A 23,977-nucleotide genomic window follows, 5' to 3' on the forward strand; every position below is an offset into this window, starting at 1 on the left:
GGCGCAGCCCCAAGATGAAGAATGGAAGAACCGCTACGTAGAAACCCGGAGGATGCAGAATCCCGGGTGAGTATCGGGAACCTGCGTGGAAGTCCTTTTCCAACAGCGGGACGGCGATCAGAAAACCAGCTGGAGATGAGACCGATGGACGGAATTGCAGGTAAGGCCTTTGTTGCTGTAGTAACACCTGTTCTTCTCCTTTTCTTCTTCCAGGCACCGATGGATGGAAAGCACTGATGGGCGTGGCTGTTGCAACTTGGGGACAGAGCAGACACGGTGAGCGTTACGCTGCAGGAGTGCAGAATAACGTGAAGCGTGTTCGGCTTGCAGGGTGTGGCTTATATAGCCTTGTAAGTAGTTCCAGGTAAAGTAGTCCCTTTACCACACCCTGCCTCTCAGGAAAAATAGTCCCTCTGCCACACCCTGGATTATACAGAAGGCCCAGCCTCACAAGGCAGATCCAGTTGTTCTATGAGTTCAGCCCATTTCATGAGCCTGGCGCCAACGGCGCCAGGACTGAGTCCATGAGACTCTGAGGGACTTCCTTGGGGCCTGACAAGTCCTTCTGGGTGACGGGGACTGGGATGGGCCCAGCAGCTCCAGGGGTTTTGGAGCACGCACCATGACACTGCTCCAGGGGATGACGGATTCACTGTCCGCTTTTTAAAGACATTTCGTTCCGCCTTGGCTCCGTTCTTGGCTAGTGTGTATAATGCTGCTTTGGATACTGTCTGTCTTCCCCCTTCCATGATGTCCGCTCTTATTGTGGTCATTCCGAAGAAAGGGAAGGACCCCTCGTTGTGTCAGTCCTATAGGCCCATCTCACTCTTAAACATTGATGTGAAAATATTGGCCAAGCTCCTGGCGGCCAGGCTGTCTAAATTCATCCCCTCTTTGGTTCATGGGGACCAAGTGGGCTTTGTCCCCGGACGTCAGGGATCAGACAATATTAGGAAAACAGTGGACCTAATGTATGAGGTGTCCAAGCAGGAGTCTGAGGCTTACCTCCTCTCGCTGGACTCTGAAAAAGCTTTTGACCGCGTCGAGTGGTTATATATGGGTAAGGTGCTCCATAAGATGGGTATTGGTGATACATTTTGTGGATGGGTTTCGGCCCTGTACATTTCTCCCCCTGCGCGGATCCTAGTGAATGGTTTTACCCCTCAGGGCTTCTCACTTTCCAGAGGAACTCGTCAGGGGTGCCCACTTTCTCCTCTTTTGTATGCTCTGGCTATGGAACCTTTTGCCATTGCGGTTCGAAAAGATGAGGAGATTTCTGGGGTGCGTTGTGGGGACTATGCCTTTAAACTGTCTCTCTTCGCAGATGACATTCTAGTGTGTTTGTCTGGGATTAATGTCTCCCTTCCTCGGTTGCTAGAGCTGATCCGTGGGTTCGGAACGTTCTCTGGGCTCAGAATCAACATCTCCAAATCCTGTATTATGCCCATGGGTGAGTTGGATAATGATATTAAAGGCAAATCGGAGGTGTCCGGGATGCGGACAGAGTGGGTTAGTACTAAGTATCTGTGCACGAACATTCCTAGGGACCTGAGCAGGATCTTGGAGTTGAATTTTCCCCCCCTGCTGGCCAAGATCGGTGGCGATCTGATTAGGTGGTCTTCTCTCACGCTTTCATGGTTTGGGCACATGGTTTCCGTGAAGATGAATGTACTCCCCAGACTTCTTTATCTCTTCTCCTCTCTTCCTTGTATCATTCCGGACTCTTTTTTTTTTTGCATCTCTTCATGGGCGTCTTCTTCGCTTTGTATGGGGTGGCAAGAGAGCCAGAGTGAAGTTTGATACCTTATCCCTTCCTAAGGCATTCGGAGGGTTTGGCCTTCCGGACTTCAAGCAATATTATAAGGCGGCGCAACTGCGGGTGATGCTAGAGCATCTGAGGGATGATCTTAGGACATATTGAACGTACGTTGAAGATGTACAGGTCCACCCTCATAAGGTTAGGGATTTGCTCTGGGCCCCTCCTCGTTCTTTACCTGCAGCTGCTAAATCCCATCCGATCCTATCAGTTCTTTGGACACTGTGGAGACCAAGCAGGGACAACAAGCAGCTCTCGTCATGGCCCTCCCCCCTGTCATCTCTGTGGGGTCCCCCGCTTGATCTGGGGTCCAGGGGTTTTCGTGGGACGCAGTCGTGGTCGGACCAGGGCATTGAGAGGGCCGCACAACTGTTTAACCAGGGAGGTTTCATTGAATTTACCAGTTTATCGGAAGTGCTATCGGAGAGGCCTCTGTCTATCTTCGATTATTTGCGGCTTAAGGGTATTCTTACTCAAGAAGAGTGGGTTGCTTCCCTCGCCCGTCCTTTGACCTCCTTTGAAACATTTTTTGTGGAAGTCAAGTCTAGGAAGGGTTCTCGCTCTAAAATCTACAATGTGCTGATCACGGCGAATTTAGAGGGTAGGCAGGCGTTTAAGGGTGTGTGGGAGGAGGGAATGGGCATGTCCCTCGACGATCATGCATGGGACTCCATTTTTAGATCAACTTTTGGGGGGAAGCTCTATACTGCGGCCATGGAGCGCAACTTTAAGATTCTCCACTCTTGGCACCGGCCACCCATCACATTGTCCAAAATGTTCCCCAGTGTTTCTCCTAAGTGTCCTAGGGCCTGTACTGGCAGAGGAACCTGGTTCCACATGTGGTGGGAGTGTCCAGTTATTCAGGTCTACTGGGCAGAGTTGTTGAGTTGGATCAAAGACATCCTGGGAGCGTGTCCTTCCCCCCACCCTATGGAGATTCTTTTGGGTACCCCTAGACCTGAGTGCAAGGAACTACTCCTTCCTGGGGTGGTGGGTGCGATGCTGCGGGTTGGGAGAATGGCCCTGGCCCAGAAGTGGAAAAGTTCTTAGGCCCCAACAAGAGCGGAATGGTTTAATAAACTTTTGGCAATTTTCACATATGAGAAGCTTACAGCTATTGTCAATGATAACATGTCTTCTTTTTTGCAGGATTGGACTGTTGTGCTTTTGAGTACGGACTGTGAAGCCTTGAGGCTCTGAGAACCTGGGCGCTGAAGGGGGCTGGAGGGGGGGGGGGTGGAGTAGGTATATGTCTTCAATTGGAATGTATCATCTGCGGTTTTGTGGTTTACAGGGACTTTGCCGATAGAGATAGGTTGTTGAACAGCATTAACTGGTTTCTGTGCCTTTGCTCCATTCCTGGTGTACCCGTTGTTTCTTTTCAGTTGGATCCTGTGTCGCTCTTTGTTTGGGGGGGAGGGGGTATTGGGTGTTTTTCATTGTCTAGGTTGGGAACTTTCTTTGATCCTCGTATGATGTATACGAGTGTTAATCTTGTTATTGAAAAATGTAATAAATACAAGGTGGAAAAAAAACAACTCTACTCACTTCAGAATCCAACCTCGGCGACTTGTTTGACACGGACATCCTGGAGCTGGTTCCCCAGCGTTTCTCAGGGCCTAGTTGCCCCGAACTTGACTATTCCATTTAACTTTTCTGCACCTGCCTCTTCGCCTAACCAGCTGTTACCCGCGCCTTTGTTGCCTAGACTGACCGGACAAACTGGTAAAAACTCTAGATTTGAGGTAGCAATGTGGCTAGGCCGTTGACTCCGACCCATACGACGTCTACAGTTCGGGAGGCCAAGTCCCCGGCCTTTAGGCCTCTGCCTCCTACAGATGTTCCCCCCGAGGGGAGGCGGAGCATTTGTGCACTACGATCAGCGTTTCTGAGGAAAACTGCGTGGGACAAGGACAAGCCTTAGGTTCTAACCGAATAGGACTGGATCTAAACTTATCGGATGTAGAAGTCGGCCAAGCCCTGCCGCCAAATGGTGAACCAAGTCGAACCAATTGAACCTAAAGTAAATGCCAAGGCGGCAGAGACATGTGAAGCTTCTTGACCATGGCTGAGAAAAGACAGCGTGCAAAAAACAATGTATGGTTCGTTATTCCTGCGAACCATAAGTCTGGGGTAGAGTGAGACCCCCAGCCTAGAGGCCAAGATCCCAAACGAGAATGTCCAGAAAAAGTCGGTGGTCTCCCGTTCCAACAAGCCCAGATGGAGCCGACAAAGCCGCTCTTCAGAAAGACCGGGGGCACAAAATCGTCCAATCTCATACCATACTGGAAAGATTGCTGGACTGTAATGACCTGATTATACTCAATCGAAGAACAGTTTTGGATCTTCTTCACTCTATTCCTAATTTGAGACAGCTATGCTCCTCTAACCTGCAACTGATTGAATTTTGTGATGAGACGCCTGGATGAGGTGTTTCTTCACATCAGGCCGCCAGTCGTGAAAAATATGCTGCTGGACGAGTCTGAGAGCCTGTTAATTTGGGGGTTCGATTTGACGGCTGGAAACTTTCTGGATGACGACCTTCGCAATGGCACGAATTCGATGACATGGTGAAATACCGATAACAGCAACGCACGTCACTTTCGAACAGAGGGCACATCTACACGCTCACCCGTACCATTTAAATCAGGGGGACCTATCGGGAGCGGACAGAGTGATGGCCAAAAATCCAAAGAAAGGATATAACAGCCCGACCTACTCCAACGCCTAATTACGAGGACCCACTGGGAGTGGGTAGAGTTCCGTCGGGTTTGGGTTTAAAGATAAATGTCACTTTCCAACCAGAATCTGCCTCTCAACAAGTGAACTGTGTCGACCTGAAACCATCTCCTAAGAAATCCATCTTGGCTTCAACCGACTGGTCTTGGCTCTCACAAGCACTATCAGCCCAAAACAATCTCTAGCTACTCAACCACAATATAGAACAACAATCACGAGGATTGATTACCATCACTGCAACACCTCCAGTGAACACTTTGACACTGGCTTCATGGAACACTCAAGGGTTTCTCCACCTGACAAAATCCAGCGACATAAACCTTGGGGACTTTGACTTGATTTGCTTGCAGGAGACCTGGCTGAGGAAAACTCTGGTCTTGGATGGCTTTGAAACATCTTTAAACCCTGCCACCAAAGGAAGTGCTGGACGCCCATCTGCCGTCCTGACTGCGGTGAAGTCAGGTTATCAAGGAGTTCCCCCCTTCTCACCTGAGTCCGATCTTTACTGGATTTCTTGGTCGATGCCTTCTTGCGGACGGATCGGGTCTTGAATAAGGCTGCACGAGTCTCTTCCGACTCCAGCGTGCGTTCAAAGTTCCGGGATGCAACGATCCAGGAATCCGGGAAATTAAGAAAGTGCACTACTCAGCACACAAGTCCAGGAAGTAAGAAAGAAAGGAGAGGGGCTAGGAATGGAGTTAGTAGGGACAGAAACAGGGAAGCAATACCGCGAGCTACGGAGCACACGTCTGGTCGCTACTTCGCAATAGCACTGAGATGCGCAGAGCCGCGGGGGTGTGGTCTATTAATAGAACACGCTACTTCCAACGTGTAGAGCGAGGATGGTGTTTCACGCTGGACGGCCATGTTGGGAGTACCAGGGAGTGCAAGCCACATTGAGACAAGGACTAGGAAGTCCAAAAGGGGCGCGTTATGTAGGTCATGACACAGGTAGTTCGTTAAACCTTCTAAAATCCACGTTGCCAAATCTGCTCATTCAAGAACTGATGATTGGATGGGAAACCAATGTGCCATTATCAGAGGTCAAATCTCCATCAAAAATCATAATGATCAATGTCTACTGTAATCCTGCTCTGATCTCTAACGAATCGTTTATTGACCAGGTCACTGCTCTATTGGATGAGACTAAAATTCTCCAGCAATCCACATATGTCATCATATGTGGGGATCTAAATATCCCGTACCTGGTCATCACAACGCAGAGTTGTGCTTAGAATCTCGACAACCCTCGGCATACGAGACGGAATCTGTGGAGTGGACTCATGGAGTCAAGAGCTATGCATTTGCTTAATGGTAATTGCAAAGGCCACATACCTTCTCAGCCTACGTGGAAAAACATGGGTCGCACCTCAGTTATAGACTACATTTACGTCTCTAACAACTTTTTACCTTTGTTCAAGAAATCCCAAGTTATCAAGACACAACATAGTGAACATCACCTCCTGCTTCTAGAATAGACGGCAACTGGTGCTCAGGTTCGGGACAAAATTCTAACTTCATTTCATACCTGCAACGGGGGGGTTGCGTCTTAAACTCTCCACTACAAGGATAAGATCTTTGACGACAGACCAGGGAAGAGCAGGTTCCACGATTGATTACGCACCCTTGTTGGAACAATTCTGTTACTGCCCAAAGAAGGGTAATTTGGCTTCCAACCACAAACACATCTTTGAAACCGAATTGGTAGCCCGGAGAAAAGAGGTGAGAGGTCTGCTACGAGTGGCAATGAAGTTGTGCCTATTTGAGGATCACCTCATATCCCGGACCGCCAAGTCCAGTTTTAAAAACTGGCTCCCTGCATCGAAACAACAAAGATACCAGCACAATGCGGAGGCTATGCTAAAAGCTTTGGCTGGCAAAGATCTGAAGACATTTTGGTCATTAATAAAAGTGGGAGAGATGGCACCTAGAGCAGATCAATCAAAACCAATAAGTGACGAATACTGGATCACTCATAGCAGGAACTTGTATAAATTGGCTGGATAAAACAATTAATTTTTCAACCTTACTGATTGCTCCGAGCCATGGGTCACTTCAAACGACGCGAGTGATATTGTGAGTTGAATTAAGAAGCTGAAAGGTTCGAGAGCTCCAAGCCCCGACGGGCTGTCAAACTGAATGTCCAGAGAGTTTCCCGACGACTGGGCCAACTTCATATTCATTTAGTTCCGTCAAATAGCTATTTCTCATCAAGTGCCAGGTTCATGGAGGAGAGTGACAGTGGTACCAATCCACAAAAAAGGAGATTGGGGAGACCCAAAGAATTATTGCCCTATCGCTCTCATCGACGTCATTGGCAAACTTTACAGTTAAATCATCTTGGATCACTTCAAAACATGGTGTTGAAAACCAGATGTTTTGACCAATTCCAAACGGGTTTTGTTAAATGTCTGGGGACTTCAATAAACATCATTTTACTCCAACTGCTGAAGGGGAAGCCAGGACAGCATAAACCTAAGATCTAGATGGTTTTTGTAGACTTGGTATAAGCATTCGACCAAATCGACAGACGCAAATTGCAATGGAAACTGGCAAGGAAAAACTGCCCTAAACCAATACTCCATCCTATTATGGCAATGCACTCAGAGACTTCTTTGAGAGACAGACTGAATAAAGCTGGGACCCTCTCAAGCGAAATAAAAACTTCCAAAAGGAGTTAAGCAGGGATGTCCTATGACCCCTGCTCTTTTCAACTTTTTTTGTGGAGGATATGCCTTTTCGCTCATAAGATTGTTTCCCCCTAAAGTCGGAGAACAGTTGCCTCGTCTTTTATATGCGAACAATATTGTGTTAATCGACCAAACCCTGGTCGGTCTACCAAGGCAACTTAACGCCTTACACGCTTACATCCAAAAGAAAAACCTCGAAATCAACAAGGCGAAACCTACGATTCTGACCTTCGGTACCTGCTCTAAGGGTATAAACCGCCACTCCTGGTTTATAGGCAGAGCAAAAATAGAACAGATGCAATCTTTTAAATACCTGGGTGTCTGGATGAGCAACGCAAGTGTCAAAGCACCAATGTCAACTTACCTTTCTGGAAAGATGAAAACCTTAACCAGTCAAGCCTATGCCCTGAACAAGAAGTGTGGTCACTTTTCGATCTTGCCACTAGTGAAGTATTATAGAGCAAACGTGGTCCCTGTTGTGACGTATGCTGTGGACGCCATGTTCAACCTTCCAGAACCTTTTTGTTATCGCCTTGAGGGTGGATTTTGGAAAAATGTATTGGGCGTCCCCACATCTACCCTGATCGCCATCATCCGGCATGAACTAGGTCTGAATTCCTTAAAGTGTACTGTTGATTGGAACAGTTTTGCCTTGTTCGGAAAGGGTCTTCATCCCTTATGACTGGGGATCCTGGAGTTGGTTCATAAAGAAATGCTGTCCGATTCTAACTCAACTCTGAACGAATGGCGTTTAGCCACACAGTTTCTGCTCAAAGAGATTAGTAGCTCTTTAGAGCAATTGTTAACCAATCCTGTACATGTCAAAAGAAAGCTTCAAGATTTTGACTGGATCTTAAGACTGGAGAAGGCTGGTAATTATCAATCAGCAGCCCATATACCCAAAGAAGGCTGCATGCTCAACACAGTGTGCAAATATTTGAAACAGTTTCCGGACAAAAAAGGTCAGGGACCAATATTTGAGAGCTCGTTTGAACTTGCATTCAACTAACGAGATCCGAGCGATTCGGGGGTCAATCCTCGGCATTGTAACAACAATTCCAAGGTGGAATCACTGTTTCATATGACGACCCTGTGCCCGGCTTTAAAAGAGCCTAGGTCAAAATATTTCAGATCTCTCTTCTCTGACTTTGCAATAGCGGTGATCAAGTTTCTGACGGAGGTTCTTCCAGAGATTGGAACTGTTAAAGTCTCTTAAAATTGAATTATTTTTCTTTTTGTTTTTTTCTTTATCTGTTCTACCGTAACAAAATTACGTGATAGTGAACTTATTGCCCAGAAATTGTTGATTCCATTTTAATGCAAATAAATAAATAAATAAATAAATAAATAAATAAAGTACCAAGTTGAAAGAGAACTATTAGAACTGTGATTGTCTATAATACTTCAGTGAATGTTGTATTAAAGGTGGTGGAAGCAGTGGCATACTGTGGAGCAAAGGAGACTGCCTCCACAGTAACAGTAGTAGAAGGAGGTGGACGAGAGGAAAGCAACACCCTGAGAAGAAACATCCTAACACATTATACTAAAGACAAGGACAGCCCTTTTGTCTTTAAACTGTGAAGACACCATCCTGGAAGAAGGATATCCAGGATTACCATTGGTGCTGTTTTCTTTGCTGGAATTGGAAGGGGAACCTTTCAACAGAAAGCAAAAGGACTGTTACTAGTGGATTTTTGTTTGGGGGTCGACTTGTGTTTCTTTTGGAACTCACAAGAACTGATTCAAGACTTTACTTTTCTTCATGAACACTTGGAGATAGTGACTTTGGACAATCCTGGGAAAGGGATCTACCCAGCCCAGGATAGGTGAAGGTTATCCAAGTCACTGGTTGTTTGGTAATCACTGTTTTAATGTTGTTTATAATTTGCTTTCAATGTTTTGTTGTTTAGTGCAAGGGCCAGTTGCGTGTACGCTAGGAGAATTTCCCTTAGAACCTTGACTAGGTAGGGGACTCCCGGGTACAGTGGGTTTAGTAAGGTTTCCTTTAGACTTTTAGTTATTAACCTCTTAACTGCCAGGGGGAGGCATCTTGTCCTTGGCATTACCTCCCTGTTGCCAAGGACGAGATAGCTCGTCCTTTTAGGCACTTTGTTTTGTGCGATCCCTGCAAAGCAGGGAATCGCACAAAACAGTAATCCAACCCCCGGGATATTTTTCGGGGGAGGTCCCTCCTCACGGCCCGGGGGTTGGATTACCTTCAGTTTCAAGTCGGCATGCGTAATGCAGCCATTTTCGGCTGCCACTGTCAAGAGGGAAGGTAAGAGCCCTTCTCCCTCTCCCTCGATCTCCAGCTTTATTGAAATCCGGAGATCGAGGGAAGTGTTGTTGGAAAGGGGAGACTCTCCCCTTTCCAACAACACCTTTTTTGAAAGCATTGCTGGTCGCGGATCGGGCGCAGAGCACCAGGATCAAAAAGCAAACGTGCAGAGGACAATGCTGCACAGGGGACGATATCAATAGACCTACTCTGTGAAATCTAAAGGCTTAACTGCTGGGCTCAACTTTTAGTTGGCCCATGCCCCCAGTGATTAGCTTTGCTTTGTTTATCTTAATAGCCTGTGAGATGCAGAGGCATAGACATGGAAGGGCTTGAGAGGGTCCAGAGGGAAACAGGCAAGTACAAAATTATTGTTTGTTTGTGTGTAAGGGTGGATCAGATGCATGTATGTGAGGGGTGTGCGTGTGAGTGCGTGTATCTATGGGGGTGTCTGTAAGTGCATGTACATGGGTTTAAGTGTGCACCAGGGGCAGGGGAGGAGGGGCATTTGTGCAGCCCGCAAGGCAATGTTTCTCACTGTTGCATGACATTTTTAGCTGGCGTTAGAGGGCAACTACAACACAATGGGGGTCATTACAACCTGGGCGCAAAGGGATACCGGGCACCGGTAATGACACCGGTGCCGGTAATCTCTCTGCGCCCTATTCTGAGGTCCCTTTGCGGGTCCTCCCTTATGGTTGGGACCCGCAAAGGGATACCGGGGTCAATAACAGTACCGCAATTTTATTTATAGTATCATTACTGGCATCATGGGCATCTTTTCTCATCTGGGAATAATGGCATGTATAGGAGCACCAGAATGGACATGTTTGCCCACAATCAGTATGAAAATGTTTTTTACACTCACAGGGTACTGACATTGACCTACTCACCCCCATATTCATGTCGAGACGAAGACCCAGGAATGTTCGCAGCCACCCATCTTATTTTGAATGAATCCTGAGTGCACCAATGATTGACAAGCACACTGAGAGGTATCCTCTCAGTCAGCCATACAGACTGAACACAATGCAAGTCTTTACATGCGTAGGAGAAGAACCAGAAATCGTGGACAGACACCTATATGGACAGCCTCGAATAAGCACCCAGAAGCAACGGGCTGACGTCATTGATGACACCACAACGTAGCAACGTTAGACAAGAAGAACACTTGCAGTCCTGCACAGCATTACATAGACACACACTTGAATACATGAGGAACATGCTTATACAGTTCAATAGCTAGAGGACAGATACATATACATATACATACTGTCAATGCTTTTATTATTTTTTCCATTAGCCAAATGAAGTAACACAGAATTGCAAGGCACACGAGATCCTGAGCAAGCTTGCAGATGCTTAACGCGAACAACCCTATGGGACTACAGGGATATATATGAAACCTGATAGGACCAATTGTGACTTAACATATAGTGTACTTTGAATAACATGAACAGGTAGAGCTCATATTATGCGCCTAAGAAAAATTACAGAAGGCTCAAAAGCTATGAAGCAGAGACGGGAGAGCTGGCTCAAGCAGTACAGAGCACGAAGCAGGCTCACAGCCGAGGTCAAAAATACGCACAGAGATTCCAATCTCCAGACGACAAAGGGACTAGCTGCAGAGAAATTGAATAAATCCTCAAACGTGAGATGCAGAGCTCAATTCTGTGGTCCCTAAATACGTGGTACAGCCAAATGAGACAATGGACATTCATCCGTGGTGGGAAAGTGGAGCTGATCCCAGCAAGCCAGACGCAGACTGCAGCAAGTGTTGCGATGTGAGGAGCACATTCTCATAGGAAAAAGTGGTGCACACAAGTTACAATTCAGACACATAATCGTTCACATCACCTTGAAGAGGTGCACAGAGGGCTGAGAACTTAATCGAGTCCCAAGCTTGGGGAGATCAGCTCTAACCAATCTCATCTTAGACAGCCAGGGTTGAATGGCAAATGGTACGAAACAATGGTAAGCCCATTACTCTGCAACAATGTAATAGATAGTTTCTTGGGGATGCGACAGGCCAGCCACCTGACATGCAAGGACAAGTAGAATAACCTCTATAGGGATTTCTATAGGTAGTAGTACTCTCGATATCCAAACCCTTGTAATTATAGGTGGTTTTTTGGGGAAGGGCTCAGGTGATGGCGACATACTCATACAAAACTATGCCGCACACCATGGAGAGCTGAGATGTATTGTATTGGATATTTAAAGCGCTCATACACACAAACTAGTGTTTCAAAGCACTCCAAGATGGGAGGGGATCATGGGATACAATACAATAAGGCCTTTGAAATTTCTGAATGATATACAGTAATAATAAGCATACTAGGCGTGAAGACATTTCTGCTAATTCAAGTGAATTACCAGGTAGTTGGGGGGGGCAGGGCAGGCGGGGTGTATGTACTAGAGAATTTCTGTTTTTCTTGTATTGATCCCTGTTGGTTTTATTTGCAATAAACAGCAGTATTACTTGCTGTTGGCTGAGTCATCTGTTATTCTGGGGAGGTTGTGCCCTCGAAGTCAGGTAGACCCCCAGCCATACTCTGGCATACCTGGGAGTCCCTCCCAACAACATACAGTGGGCAAAGGCATTAGGAAAATGTGTTTGAAAATGCTCCTGTACATTGTTGATGACTTGGCATCTAATGGACTTTTTCGTGTCTTACTCTACAAAACCGATTATAAACTATATGGCTTTTTACTTAAAGTATCACAGAAAGTGTACTGTAAAATTCACAATTTTAACCCATTTACAAATTTTTCTTGGGCCCCCATCCCCTCCAAACCCACCTTTGTTGGTAAGCTCTCCCTCGCTATGCTCAGTAGCTCCTACAGATTCGGCCGAGGCAGAACAAGCCTTAGTTACATTAGTGTTGTGTAGTGAACCCTCCCGTGTGTGTTGCCCCTTTAAGGGGGATGTGTCCCTCCCCGTGTATTGCCCTTTTAAGATGGGCCATAACTTCGCCATGGCCCAAGCTAATAAAAGGGAGCCCTGCAGGTACGTGCGGAAAAAAACGGCTGCAGACTCCATGACAGAAACAAACTGATTCCGTCTCTCATTGCGGCCCGCAGACCCACCCCGTCTAATCAGGGGCTACAGGCGAGGGTGCCATGGGCCCCCCTGCCAAGAAAGCACCTTGAGTCCGTATGAGCTGGGGGTTTTAGCCTGCCACCCCTAGAGGCACTGCCACCCCTAGTGATGGTGTCCCATAACACCGAAGGGGGGGGGGCTGATGCGATGTCCTTGGCCAGCCCCCACCCTTCAATCCTCCGAGGCACTGGGCCTCCTGATGCTGGCGTCCCAGAGCATCATACAGGGGAGCTGGTGCGATTTCCATGGCCAGCTCAACCCCCAAATAACATTGGCGACAAGGAAGTCTGTTTCTCCTTGAGGAAAAGGGGAGGAGACGACGGGCCCCGCGAGGCAGGGTGCTGCCCCTCATTTGTGTTGGAGTATTAGGAAGGAGGAAAGGAGCGCCCGACCCCATTGCATGCCAGGATTGGCCTGCGCCCCACTGCATGTGTCGTGGTGAAGGCCCGGGCCACCCTGCGGTGAGGGGCGCCGCAGGGTGGGGCGCCGCACGGCACCCTGCCGCAAAGGCGAAGTGTGTGCCCCCAAGAGGGGGAAAGAGGCTGAGCGGCTACTGCCGTGAAGAAATGCAGCGGCAAGGCCAAGCGGCATATCCCGCCTGGGGAGAGGACGGTGCTGCCTGCCTTCCTCAGGGGAACAAAGGAGAGAAGAGATGGCCCCACTGTATTGGGGAGGAGGAACCCTGATGGTAGGTTCTCCCTGCCCACGGCCCTCTGCATGGAGGGTGCTCGTGCGGCCAGGGAGGGAGCCGGCCCGCAAACCCCTGCAGTGTCTGCCACCATGAGGGGAAGAAAATGGTGCGGCCGCAGCCACGGGCATCAAACAACCTCCCGCCGGAAGAAGGAGCGGCCGCTGCCACGAAGAGATGCGCCGTGCCCTCCCCCTCCAAGAGCGGAGAAGATTGTCCTGCAGCCTCGGCTGCGAAGTATCGTGCAGTGGCATCGTCGCATGGAGGAGGTGAGATGCCCCCGCCGTGAGAAGGAGCATGCCCAGTGGCCTCTGCTGCATTAGGGAGGTGGGCGCAAGCCACAACTGTGTTGCGGCTAGGGGTGTAACAGTATTAGTTTTATGACGGTACGATAACCTTCTTGCCAAATGATGGTATTTCATGGTTATCGCGTATAGCAGGTGGAGTTAACTAATCTTAACAAATATTTTCTAAAAGGTCATACATTGTCAGATTTATCACAAACAAAACCAGACACCAAGGGCCAGAATTGGCCTTTTCAACATACTTTCCACTGAAATGCCACGCCTTGCCTCCACCAAACACACGTGTGGAGCGGAGGAGGCCCTGCTATGACTGGCAAAGCAAACCGAATACACACACACACAGACGTGCACTCCGTTTGTTACAGCCATTTGTTTACTTGCGGGCATAAAGGTGTTCAGTAATCACAGACATGTTACCCTTTGGTATGGCAGCAGGGAATACCCACAGAGATAAGTGAATTTCGCAGTGTGACTTATTATATGTATATTCAATGATAGAACCAGGGAAATCCCCCATTCTAATATGTTTAGAGAACATTATCCATTATATATAAACCCCAAAGCCGCCAACCCAAAGTAAACCCTTTTCCTTCTTGGCACTGTATCTATTCTTCCTGTTGCTAACATATTGATTTTGTGTCAGTCACGTGTGGTTTATGGATTGGCATTAAAAACTGCTCCAACTGAAACTACTTGGCAGACTGCACATCCAACAGTGCCGCCACAAAGAAGAAGAGACATCACAGCCCCGCAGTGCTGCAGGGAAGAAGAGCCTGCAACACCTCCTGCGGGCGGCAGCACTGCATTGTGTCAGGCCGCCGCCGGAGCCCCCCATAGCAATCCCGGGCCCGGCAGCGACATCCGCTGGCGGTGAGTGTGCAGTGCTCGGGCAGGATCAGTAAAAGAAAGGCGTGCTCCCTGTCGGAGCGAATCCTACTAGTGGGGATGGCCCTTTAAAGACCCTTGGCCAGGCAGTGAAGAGAAAATAGGCAGTTGGTTTGCCTGGTGCCCCACATCTACACAGAGGCATGCAGCTCCCCCTATATTCCCTGAGCGTGTGTGGCAGAATAGAAGGATCACTGCCACTCCAACTGAAAAGTGTTTCATGTTAGCCCAAGGATAGTAATGGGCCCTGATCATCACAGCCAAGAAGTAAGACCCCTGCCCCGTCCCACCGGCAGTGCAGTGGACATTTGTGTGCCAGGCCTCCAGGTCGGAAAAAAGGGAAAGGAAGGACTCTGCGCACTGAAGGCAGCAATGTGTCACCAAAACAGACTGTTCCGCCAGTGCCAAAGTGGGTCTGCCACCCTTATGCTCCTTAGAGTTCCAGGCAATGAGCAGGTGAGTCTCCTGCACCCTGCGCCCTGCATGTCGCACTATCATCACCATGCCGGGGACGCTGCATGCGCAGGACTAGTCAATTGTGAGGGCCCGCAAGCACTGGACCACGGGTGCTCTGCACCATCTGGTAATCCGAGGGTGCCCCCTACTGCTGGGTAGAGACCTAAGCAGCAAGCGACCAAACCAACACCGAGAAGCAGTGCAGCGGACAGGGTATGGGTTGCAGCTCGTCCTGGGTGTTTGTGCGACCTCCTGCGCCCCTGGAGGAAAGGGACACTCCTGACTGGGGGAGCATCGCGAAGAAGGGGGTGAGTGCTGTCCTGTCACCAGTGCCTGATCTACAGCACCGTGCCCTACCTACAGCACATGGAGCAACCTGGAAGCCCCGTGACCTGCGTCTCTCTGCCCTGCTCCGGACATCAGGGGACTATGCCGATGTGGCCCCTGGTACCCGCAAGGTGCGGCTTTGCCGGCTGTGGACTGTACCATCAATGGACCTGGACCTGGGAAGTGACTCCGGAACGGACACTCATGGAAGATGAACTGGTCTCCCGCAGTCCTGCCTTTGCTTTAAGATGACTCAGTAAACATGCATTTTGATGCTGTGAACCTGCATAGTACTTACATGCTTAAAGTGGTCTCAGTAAGGGACGGTGATGTGAAGCTGTGCTCCTGCATTTGGTAGGGGTGCTCTATATGGTACCAGTGGCTATCTGGGAGCGTCAGGCAATGGTGGCAAGTCCGTACCCCAGGTTAATAAAGGGTTTGTAGCTGGCGGTCCGACTGCCAACCGTCCACCGACCGTCCACCGGGGGCGTCCCCCCCTGTGACCGTCACCTGAGGGTAATGGGTCGGAAGGTGATAAGTATACAGGATGTGAGACCAGGTGCATTAATGGCACATCCTGTTTGAAGATGGTCCCCCGATTCTGAAGTAACGTTGTTCTGTAATGGGAGGGGGGAAAATCAGTTAGGTTGTATTAGAGGTTGTTCTGTTCCTTATGAAAAAGGAGGGATGTTGTATAGTGAACCCTCCCGTGTGTGTTGCCCCTTTAAGTGAATGTGTCCCTCCCCCTGTATTGCCCTTTTAAAATGGGCCATGAAAGCTAATAAAAGGGAGCCCTGCAGGAGCGTGTGGAAAAAAATGGCTGCAGACTCCATGACAGAAATTAACTGAGTCCATCTATTATTGCGGCCTGCAGGCCTACCCTGTCTAATCAGGGCTTGCAGGCCAGGGTGCCAGGGGGCTCCCTGCCAGGAAAGCAGCTTGGGTCCGTATGAGCTGGGGGTTTTAGCCTGCCACCCCAGACGCACATGGCCTCACCAGTGCTGGTGCCCCATAGCACCGAAGGGGGATGAGGGGGGCTGGTGCGATGTCCATGGCCAGCCCCCACCCTTCAATCCTCCGAGGCACAGGGCCTCCTGATGCTGGCGTCCCAGAGCATCATACGAGGCCAGTGTTAGGGAGAATTCTCTTATAAGGCTAATTTCCCAAAACTAGTGAGTCCCCTAGCAGCTTTGCTGGATTTCTGGGCTTTGTTTTTTTCTCCTGCTAAGAGTGAGACTCTTTTTACTCCCACTCTTAGGCATGATTTGAGATATGTCTTTGACTCTTTGTGTGCTTATGGGCTATGGGGTTTTCTTTCTGCTCCATAGGGTATCATCTATTTTGTATGTGTGTGTTACACAGCACCCTCAGTGCAGTAACACAGGGGTGTCATAGTGACCCCCAAACATAGACTACATACCCTGGGACCGACTACTGTCTCCCAGGGCATGTAAAGTCACCATTGACTTTACTAGTCCTAAATTGTGAACAGAACCAGTACAAACCATCATATTGTGGAAGTACTGGAAGGGGTTAATTATATTGCCCCTGGGTCTGTTTTCAAGGGGGCACTATCCAGTCCCCCCTTGTCGAGTTTCTGGCTGGTGGCAGTGGTTACCACGCAAAATATTCCACCGAAATATTCTCTATGGGATTTTCCCATTGATTTTAAACGCACCACTTTTTGGTACAATGTTAAAGATACCACTGGTTTATTTATTTAATATTAAATCAAAGGTTGGGTCTTTTTGCCAGAACTCTTTTCTAAAATGGCATTTGTGTCCGTCTCTGTAACTCTGACCAAGGTTGAGCCCTTTGTTCCACTTTTTGGAGGGCTTCTCCAAAGAAGCCCTCCAAATGGTGCCACTCTGTCTGGGTTCCACGGGATGGGTGGGAAGGGGAATTGGCACCCTGGACTGCGTTGCCTTAGCAACTCAAGTTGCACTCTGTTCTGATTGGGTCAGCATGTTTGAGTGACAGCTAGGCTGTTGAATGGGGGTTTTTCTGCATAAAAGCAGGGCCTTTGGGACTTGAACTTCAGAAGTCGCCTCAGGACCTAAGAATCCGAAGAGGGAAGAAGCTGAGCCATCTGCAACTACGACACCACCGGTGGAGCCCTGCTGCAACGAACTCACCACTTTCCCAACGACAAGAGAAGATCTTCTGCTGCACGAGTCTTCTTCCACTGAGCTGGTGGGACCAACCAGTTCGCCCCTTTTTGCCTTCCAAAGACGTCTCTTGGTCGAATCGCCCGTGCCAAGCACCCCGGCGGCCGGATAGCCAAGCTTCACCACTTTGACCGTGAATAAAAGGAACACACCTTTTTATCGACAAACTCCGCGGCTGGTTTCATCCCTGTGCAGTGCAAAGACTCCACGTTTCCTCCTCCACGAGATCCGCTCTTCCCCTAGTCGAAACAACGAACTGCAACCACTGCCAGGAACAACTGCCACCACTGGAGCTTCCTCTCTCTTTAAGATACTGTGTCCTGCCTGGCCTCCCTTTCTTCGGTTTGCCCAAGGTGACCCTTAAATCCTTGGCTTGCCAACTGGGTTGGCCCCAGACCTTCTAACTTTACCTTCTTGAATCGCCCCAACCTCTTTTGAACATTTTGCAAAGACTTTTAGTGCATTTTAAACCGTGTGATCCTGGGCACATTTTGCTTTGCTCCCTTTAAAGTGGGCCTGGCCTATGAACTTCGGCTCTACAGTATATACTGCCTTTATTCTCTTGCTGAGAACTCCAAAAAGTGTTGGGACCTGTTTTATTTCTATGCTCTGTCTTTTTCTCTCCCTTTAACTGGATTATTGGAGTGCCATCAGGTTATGCGCTCACATCTGTTTTAACAAATCGTGGGTTTTTAACTCTGACTTGTCTAATAGTTATTAAGGGAGGTGTGTATAATTTACCTGACTGTGTTTTAACTTGCTTTCGATTTAGAGTGCTAGTATATTGCCTAAAGTGTGTTTTAAATAAATAATTATATACTTTTTATACAAAGCTCTGGTCAGTGTTTGCTCTACGTTGTTTTTAGCCCTATTGTGTATACTCTATATACTGCCCTACTCTTCTTGAGAGAAGTCTGACTGCTCAGCCACAGCTACCAGGTACATCTGGGTGGTACAGACTGCTCCCAATTGGGTTTACTGCCAACCCCTGTAGTCTTAATCTTTATGCAGTGTTCCCCAAGGGAACTGCACGGGATTCTGCTTAACAGCAAGCTCCACCCCCAAATAACAATTAGCACCAGGCTCCATTTGTTAAACAATCCTTGCTATGCCCCTGGTGAGTTTGGGGATGGGGGGTGGGAGATGCCTCTAATGGGCCAAAGGAATGCGCAGTATCTATTCAGCCTCTTGGGTTCAGGGTGGCATCAACAACACAATATGTCATAGCTCTCAACTCACCCGTTTTTGGTGGGTGTCACCTGCCTTGAAAGCAGATGAATCACCTGCCAAGTCCCTCATACACCCATTCACTTATATGGGCCTCTTACCCGCCAAAAATAAAATCGGGTGTTTTCACCCGCCTTGGTGACAAAAAAAAGGTTGGGAGCTATGATATGCGTCAGGCCCAACACACTACCAGCTTTCAAAACTGCCATCCAGCCCCCCCCCCCCAACGTTTTGTGGCTGGCTCTGCTCCTGTATCAGGGAGCTGAAAAACGGAATGCCCGCTGAATAGCTATGGATCCTACATCTTTTGTAAGCAAATGGCTGACGTGGAGGGCCTAGTGTTAAAAGGGAACGAGGTGATAATACTTCTGTTTACCCCCGAGGAAGTGACGGCCGGAGGACTCCAGCAAACGCAGCTTGAACGTCCAGCACTCCAAAGCCACATTGTAAGCTCTAGAATGTAAGAAATATATTACTGGGTCATTAGGCTGCTGACTGGCAATATGAAGCCAATCCTCCGTTTAACTTCATTTTAACACAAACAAAAAATATAACTTTACTATCGTGGTCTCCCAAAACATTGTTATAAAGCAATTCATTGCTGTGTGTAAAATTCGGAGTCAATATTTCGGGGTATGAGTAGGCTCATGACAACTATTCTATGATGATAATTTGAAGTCGTGGATCAGGCCAATGCGTACCTTTGTTGTGGTTACTGCTAGACTTCCAGAAGGGAGAGCCTCTATTTAGGATGTAGGTTTGGCGGAATGAGAATGTGAGAAACTGTAAAGGAATTAGCGTGAACGTGTGGGAGAGCTAGAGGGGGTAAAGTGCGGGGGGGCGGGGCCTGTTACACTGCGCATACACTCAGTCGCCATCCCGACTCACTCTTTGGTGGGGGTCTGTCCCAAAGTGGAGGACATGCGCCCCGAGGGATCCTTCTTCTTGTTCGCCTTCTGGGACATGACGGCGGAGGCTCACGGCGTGGCCGCTGCGCTACTGTGCTCCAGCTGGATTCCGCCAAGTGTCCGGGGACTCCAGATGCCGCCGCTGCCCGTCTCAGGCCGGCTAACTGCTCAAGTTGCTGTTGCGGGTGGAGCGTCCCCTTAGTTGCCATGGAGACGCGTGCCCGGCCCGGACAGCAGCGCCCGCGGGATCCTAGCGGCCGCGGGTTCTGTGGCAGGCTTCCCGGGGAGCAAGGGGGGGGGGCGGGTGACCATTCCAGTTGAAGCCGTGACAATAATCGGGACTTTTTTTAACCGGGCTGTTCTAAACACTTAGCATGTCGTAACTATCGTTCGTGGTCTTTCAATGGGCAGCGTATTTAATTTTTAGGCGCGAGCGGATGCGCGTGGTTACCTCCTCGACAAGCTGTGTCGTCATAGCCCCTTCTATGACGACCGCCCTGACTAGCAATGCTTGAGTGCGTGGTGACGCTGAGGTTATGGGAAAGAATGAGAACCAATTAGTTCTAAAATAACTATGAGACATGGCACCACTAAATTGCCTCACCGACGTGCTAAAAAGCGCGCGACTGTCCCCTGCCGCTGAGAGAAGCAACACTACTAGTGTTTATAGGTTTCTGCAACTGCAACATCTTGAGGAATGTTGGGGCCAGACGCCTTTCCCCCGACCCCATTGAGGGATCCAGAATTTCTGGTCATGTCCCTGAGTGTTACGGTTACAGTCCATAGCTTGATACAGCTTCCCTGCACCAATCAAAATATGCTTTGGGTGCAGGGGTGCAAGGAAAGCTACATATCAGGGGAGGCTAACTGGTGATGGGAGGGGCCACTTCAGAAACTTAGGTGGGGCAAACTTGGAGGCTCTGCCCCCTCTGTTCTACCCCAAGGCATGTCTGGTGTGGGGGCCCAAGTATGAAATGGTAGCACTCCAGCATCACACAAAAGTGCAAACACACACACAATTACACATTCACTCATTTAAACATCTCATCCAGCATACACTTCCTCATTTACATGTGCACCCAACCCCCATACATCATACTCTCATTCACACACTTCACACATACATTACATACACACATGCAATGCATAGATGCATAATGAGCTAACATGCATCACCCTTTAAACAGGGGCAGAGCTAGCCACATTTTTTTGGGGGGGGGCTGAATGGCTATTTTGAAAGGTGTTAGTGAGTAGGGTCATTAAACCTATTTCGCTGTTGATCCCCACCTGGAGCCCAGTAGGCTGAGTAGATATTACACCTTCCTTTGGCCCATTACATGCATCTTTCACCCCCAACTCACTAGAGGCATATCAAGGATTATGTAACAAGCGGGGCCTTGAGCTAATGTAGTAGGGCTCACCCTAAGGGGAGCCCGAACAGGGAACTGGGCTTGTTCTGCCTGCAACAGAATTGTAGGAGCTACAAAGCATAGCGAAGGAGAGCAAACCAACTCAGGTGGGTTCAGAGGAGTTCTCTCCCAGAGAACATTTTTAAATAAGGAGTTGAAATGGTGAATTTTACAGTACACTTTCTGTGATAAATTAGGTAAACAGTCAGACAGTTCACAATCAGTTTTGTAGGGTAAGACAAAAAAAAGTCCATTAGATGCCAAGTCATCTACAATGCACAGCAGCATTTTCAAACACATTTTCGTAATGCTTTTGCCTACTGTATGCCAGTACCCTGCAAGTGTAAAAAAACATGTTCCTACTGATTGTGCACAAACACGTTCATCCTGGTGTTCCTATATATGCCAGTCTTCCCACATCAGAAAATACTCTTGTTTGCTTTGCCCATGATGTCAGTAATGATATTATCGCAAAACATGTTAATGCTGACTCTGCCAATATATGACATAAGAACATGCTCTTGTTGGCTTTGCCTTAATGGCAGTTAAAAAAAAGCCATGCCACAGTAAGAAAACATGACTTTGCTCGTTAGCTGGTACAACAGCTCAGCGGGTTGACCCCTTGCTGCTGTAATCTGTGTGTGCTCTACCGGTCAAAGGTTCAAATCCCAGCACGTCCCTCTCAGCCTTTCATCCGTCTGAAGTCAATAAATAAGTACCAACATCGGTTGGGTGATCATTTTATATGATGTTCTCTAAATAGTGCTTTGGCGAAAGTGCTTTAAAAATAACAAATCATTATTATTACACAAATCCGCCATAAAAGGGCACTCATCATGTTGCATTTGCCCCCTAGTGGCAGTAAAAAATGTCAAACAACAGTAAGAAAACATTGCTTTACAGGCTGTACAAAGGTCCTCCCCACACCCCTGGCCTATGTAAAAACACGTCATGTTGACTTTAACATTAACACCAGTAAAACAATGCCATGCCACTGTAAAGAAACATGCCCTCCCCCATGTAAGAACACTCACAAAGCTGGCTTTATCCTTAATGCAAGTACAACATTCAGTGCAACAGTAGGACCCAGCCAGCCCCATTGCAGTACCCTTCCCCTACTGCAATACCTCCTTCACATAATAACACCCAAGTTGGCTTTGCCCAAAAATTCCAGTAAAACATGCCATGCTCCTGGCAAAAAATGTTCATGCTCCAATGCGCGTGCCAGGCTTGGACTGGCCTATAGGGCAATAGGGCAATGCCCGAACCAAAAATGCAAAATGCTAGCGTGGGCCCTTTTTTTGGTCAAAGTAGGCCAATTTCTTGGCCAATGTGGGACAGTTTGATGACTTACTTCACTGTGCTGCTGGTAGTTTTGACCAGTGTTGCTGGTTACATATTCTTTAAAATGCACAATTTGCATCACATTTTATCAAAAAACTCCCCCTTATGTACTATTCTGTCAGTCACAAAAGGAATGAATTGCCATTTGCATCTGTGGGTCACTTTTTCATTGGTGCCAGAGGCAATTTTATACCCCAGTCCGAGCCTAGAACATTCACACTGTATTCTCATTCACAAGCACACTCGCACCCATGTACACCATTCACAATGCATTTATTCATACACATGCACTTAGACATCCCTCTCATACAAACACGCACTTACACACACCTTCACATGCATGCATATATATATATGCATACAATCCACACAAACGAAAAAGCTATTTTTTCTAACCTGTTTCTCTTCCCTCCCAGACCCTTCCCTGCATACACCTCTGCATCTCAGTGGCTATTTAGTTAAAGGAAAGTTAATCAATGGGGCATGGACCAACTAAAAGTTGAGCACAGCAGTTAAGCCTTTAGCTTCCACATAGGGGGACTATTTATATCATCCCCATGGCAAGATTTTGTCCTCAGCACGTTTGCCGAGGCCCCAGTCACGGAAAAAGACTATTTTCTCACCTTAGAGAGCAGTGGCTGGGGGGGTGGGGTACAGAGGGGAGCCTGTTTAGCTCAATGGCATTGCCTGCCTGATTGGGTGGTACTCCCTTCCAGACCCCTTACCCTCTGCAGTCTTACCGAGACCAGAATATTAATCAAGTTGTATTTCAAGGGTAACATTAGCAGCCCGCTGTCATGAGTCATGATGCCTACCCCAGGGCATCAGGTCCAAGCCCATCAGCTCTGGGAGCAGGCATCCAGGTACTTATTAAAACCCCAACAGCCCCGGCCGGGGGCTGTTGGGGTTCAGTCCTGGCGCCTTAGGTGCCAGGCTCATCATAGAAATCAGTCATGGCGCCATAGGCGCCAGGCTTATAAACTTTCCTTACCTGATACAGACCATGCTGCAAGTGAGTCCAAGCCAACGTGAGGCCTGGATGGGACTATTTTATTACAGGGACTATTTTTTACTGGGGCGTGGTTCTGGGGAACTTCTTACCTGGAACTACTTTGGAGGCTATTTAAACCACGCCCGAACAGCAGCACACGCTTCGCGTTATTCTGCATCCAGCAGCGTAACGCTCACCGTGCCTGCAGTCAGTATCCAGTCTTCTGCCACGCCCGCCTCGAATCTGGAGCTCCTAAAACAAAGAGGGAAGAAAAGGACAAGGTTAGAAAACAAACTATTTTCGAATTCCTTACCTGATTCCGGATCCATCTCGCCTGCGGACCTGGAAAGAACATCATTTCTGTACGCGTCGCATCTCCAGCTGCAGCGCCGCGCCATACTCACCAGTCCTCGCAGCATCTTTCGACTCAGCGCTGCCTTCATCATTTCTTCGCCGAACTCCGGCACCTGGGGGACAAAAGAAAACAACAAGGTGAGCCGAGAAAACCAACAAATATAACTCTTATCACCATAGACTTACCTGATTTACCACCGGAGGCATTATTCTATAACTCTCCACATCTTCATGTGCCGCACCTGCAAAGAGAGAGAAAACAACACGTTAAACACGTGCAACATTTACC

The 23,977-nt window shown here is 48.3% G+C and overlaps 1 protein-coding gene across 2 annotated transcripts in view; it reads right to left on the reverse strand.

Moving 5' to 3' along the window:
• Nucleotides 1-19,816, reverse strand: part of ADGB (androglobin) — a 2,161,023-nt gene extending 2,141,207 nt beyond the window's left edge. The window contains exon 1 of one of the 2 annotated variants that reach the window (XM_069606692.1): nucleotides 19,571-19,816. In XM_069606692.1, the coding sequence (XP_069462793.1) occupies nucleotides 19,571-19,647 (77 nt within the window). In that variant the 5' untranslated portion in view covers nucleotides 19,648-19,816. The remainder of the gene's footprint in view (nucleotides 1-19,570) is intronic. The other variant, XM_069606693.1, reaches the window with a different exon arrangement.
• Nucleotides 19,817-23,977: the final 4,161 nt, after the last annotated feature.

Source organism: Ambystoma mexicanum, chromosome 4p (assembly GCF_040938575.1).
Source record: "Ambystoma mexicanum isolate Mex_15411 chromosome 4p, UKY_AmexF1_1, whole genome shotgun sequence".
Taxonomy (NCBI): domain Eukaryota; kingdom Metazoa; phylum Chordata; class Amphibia; order Caudata; family Ambystomatidae; genus Ambystoma; species Ambystoma mexicanum.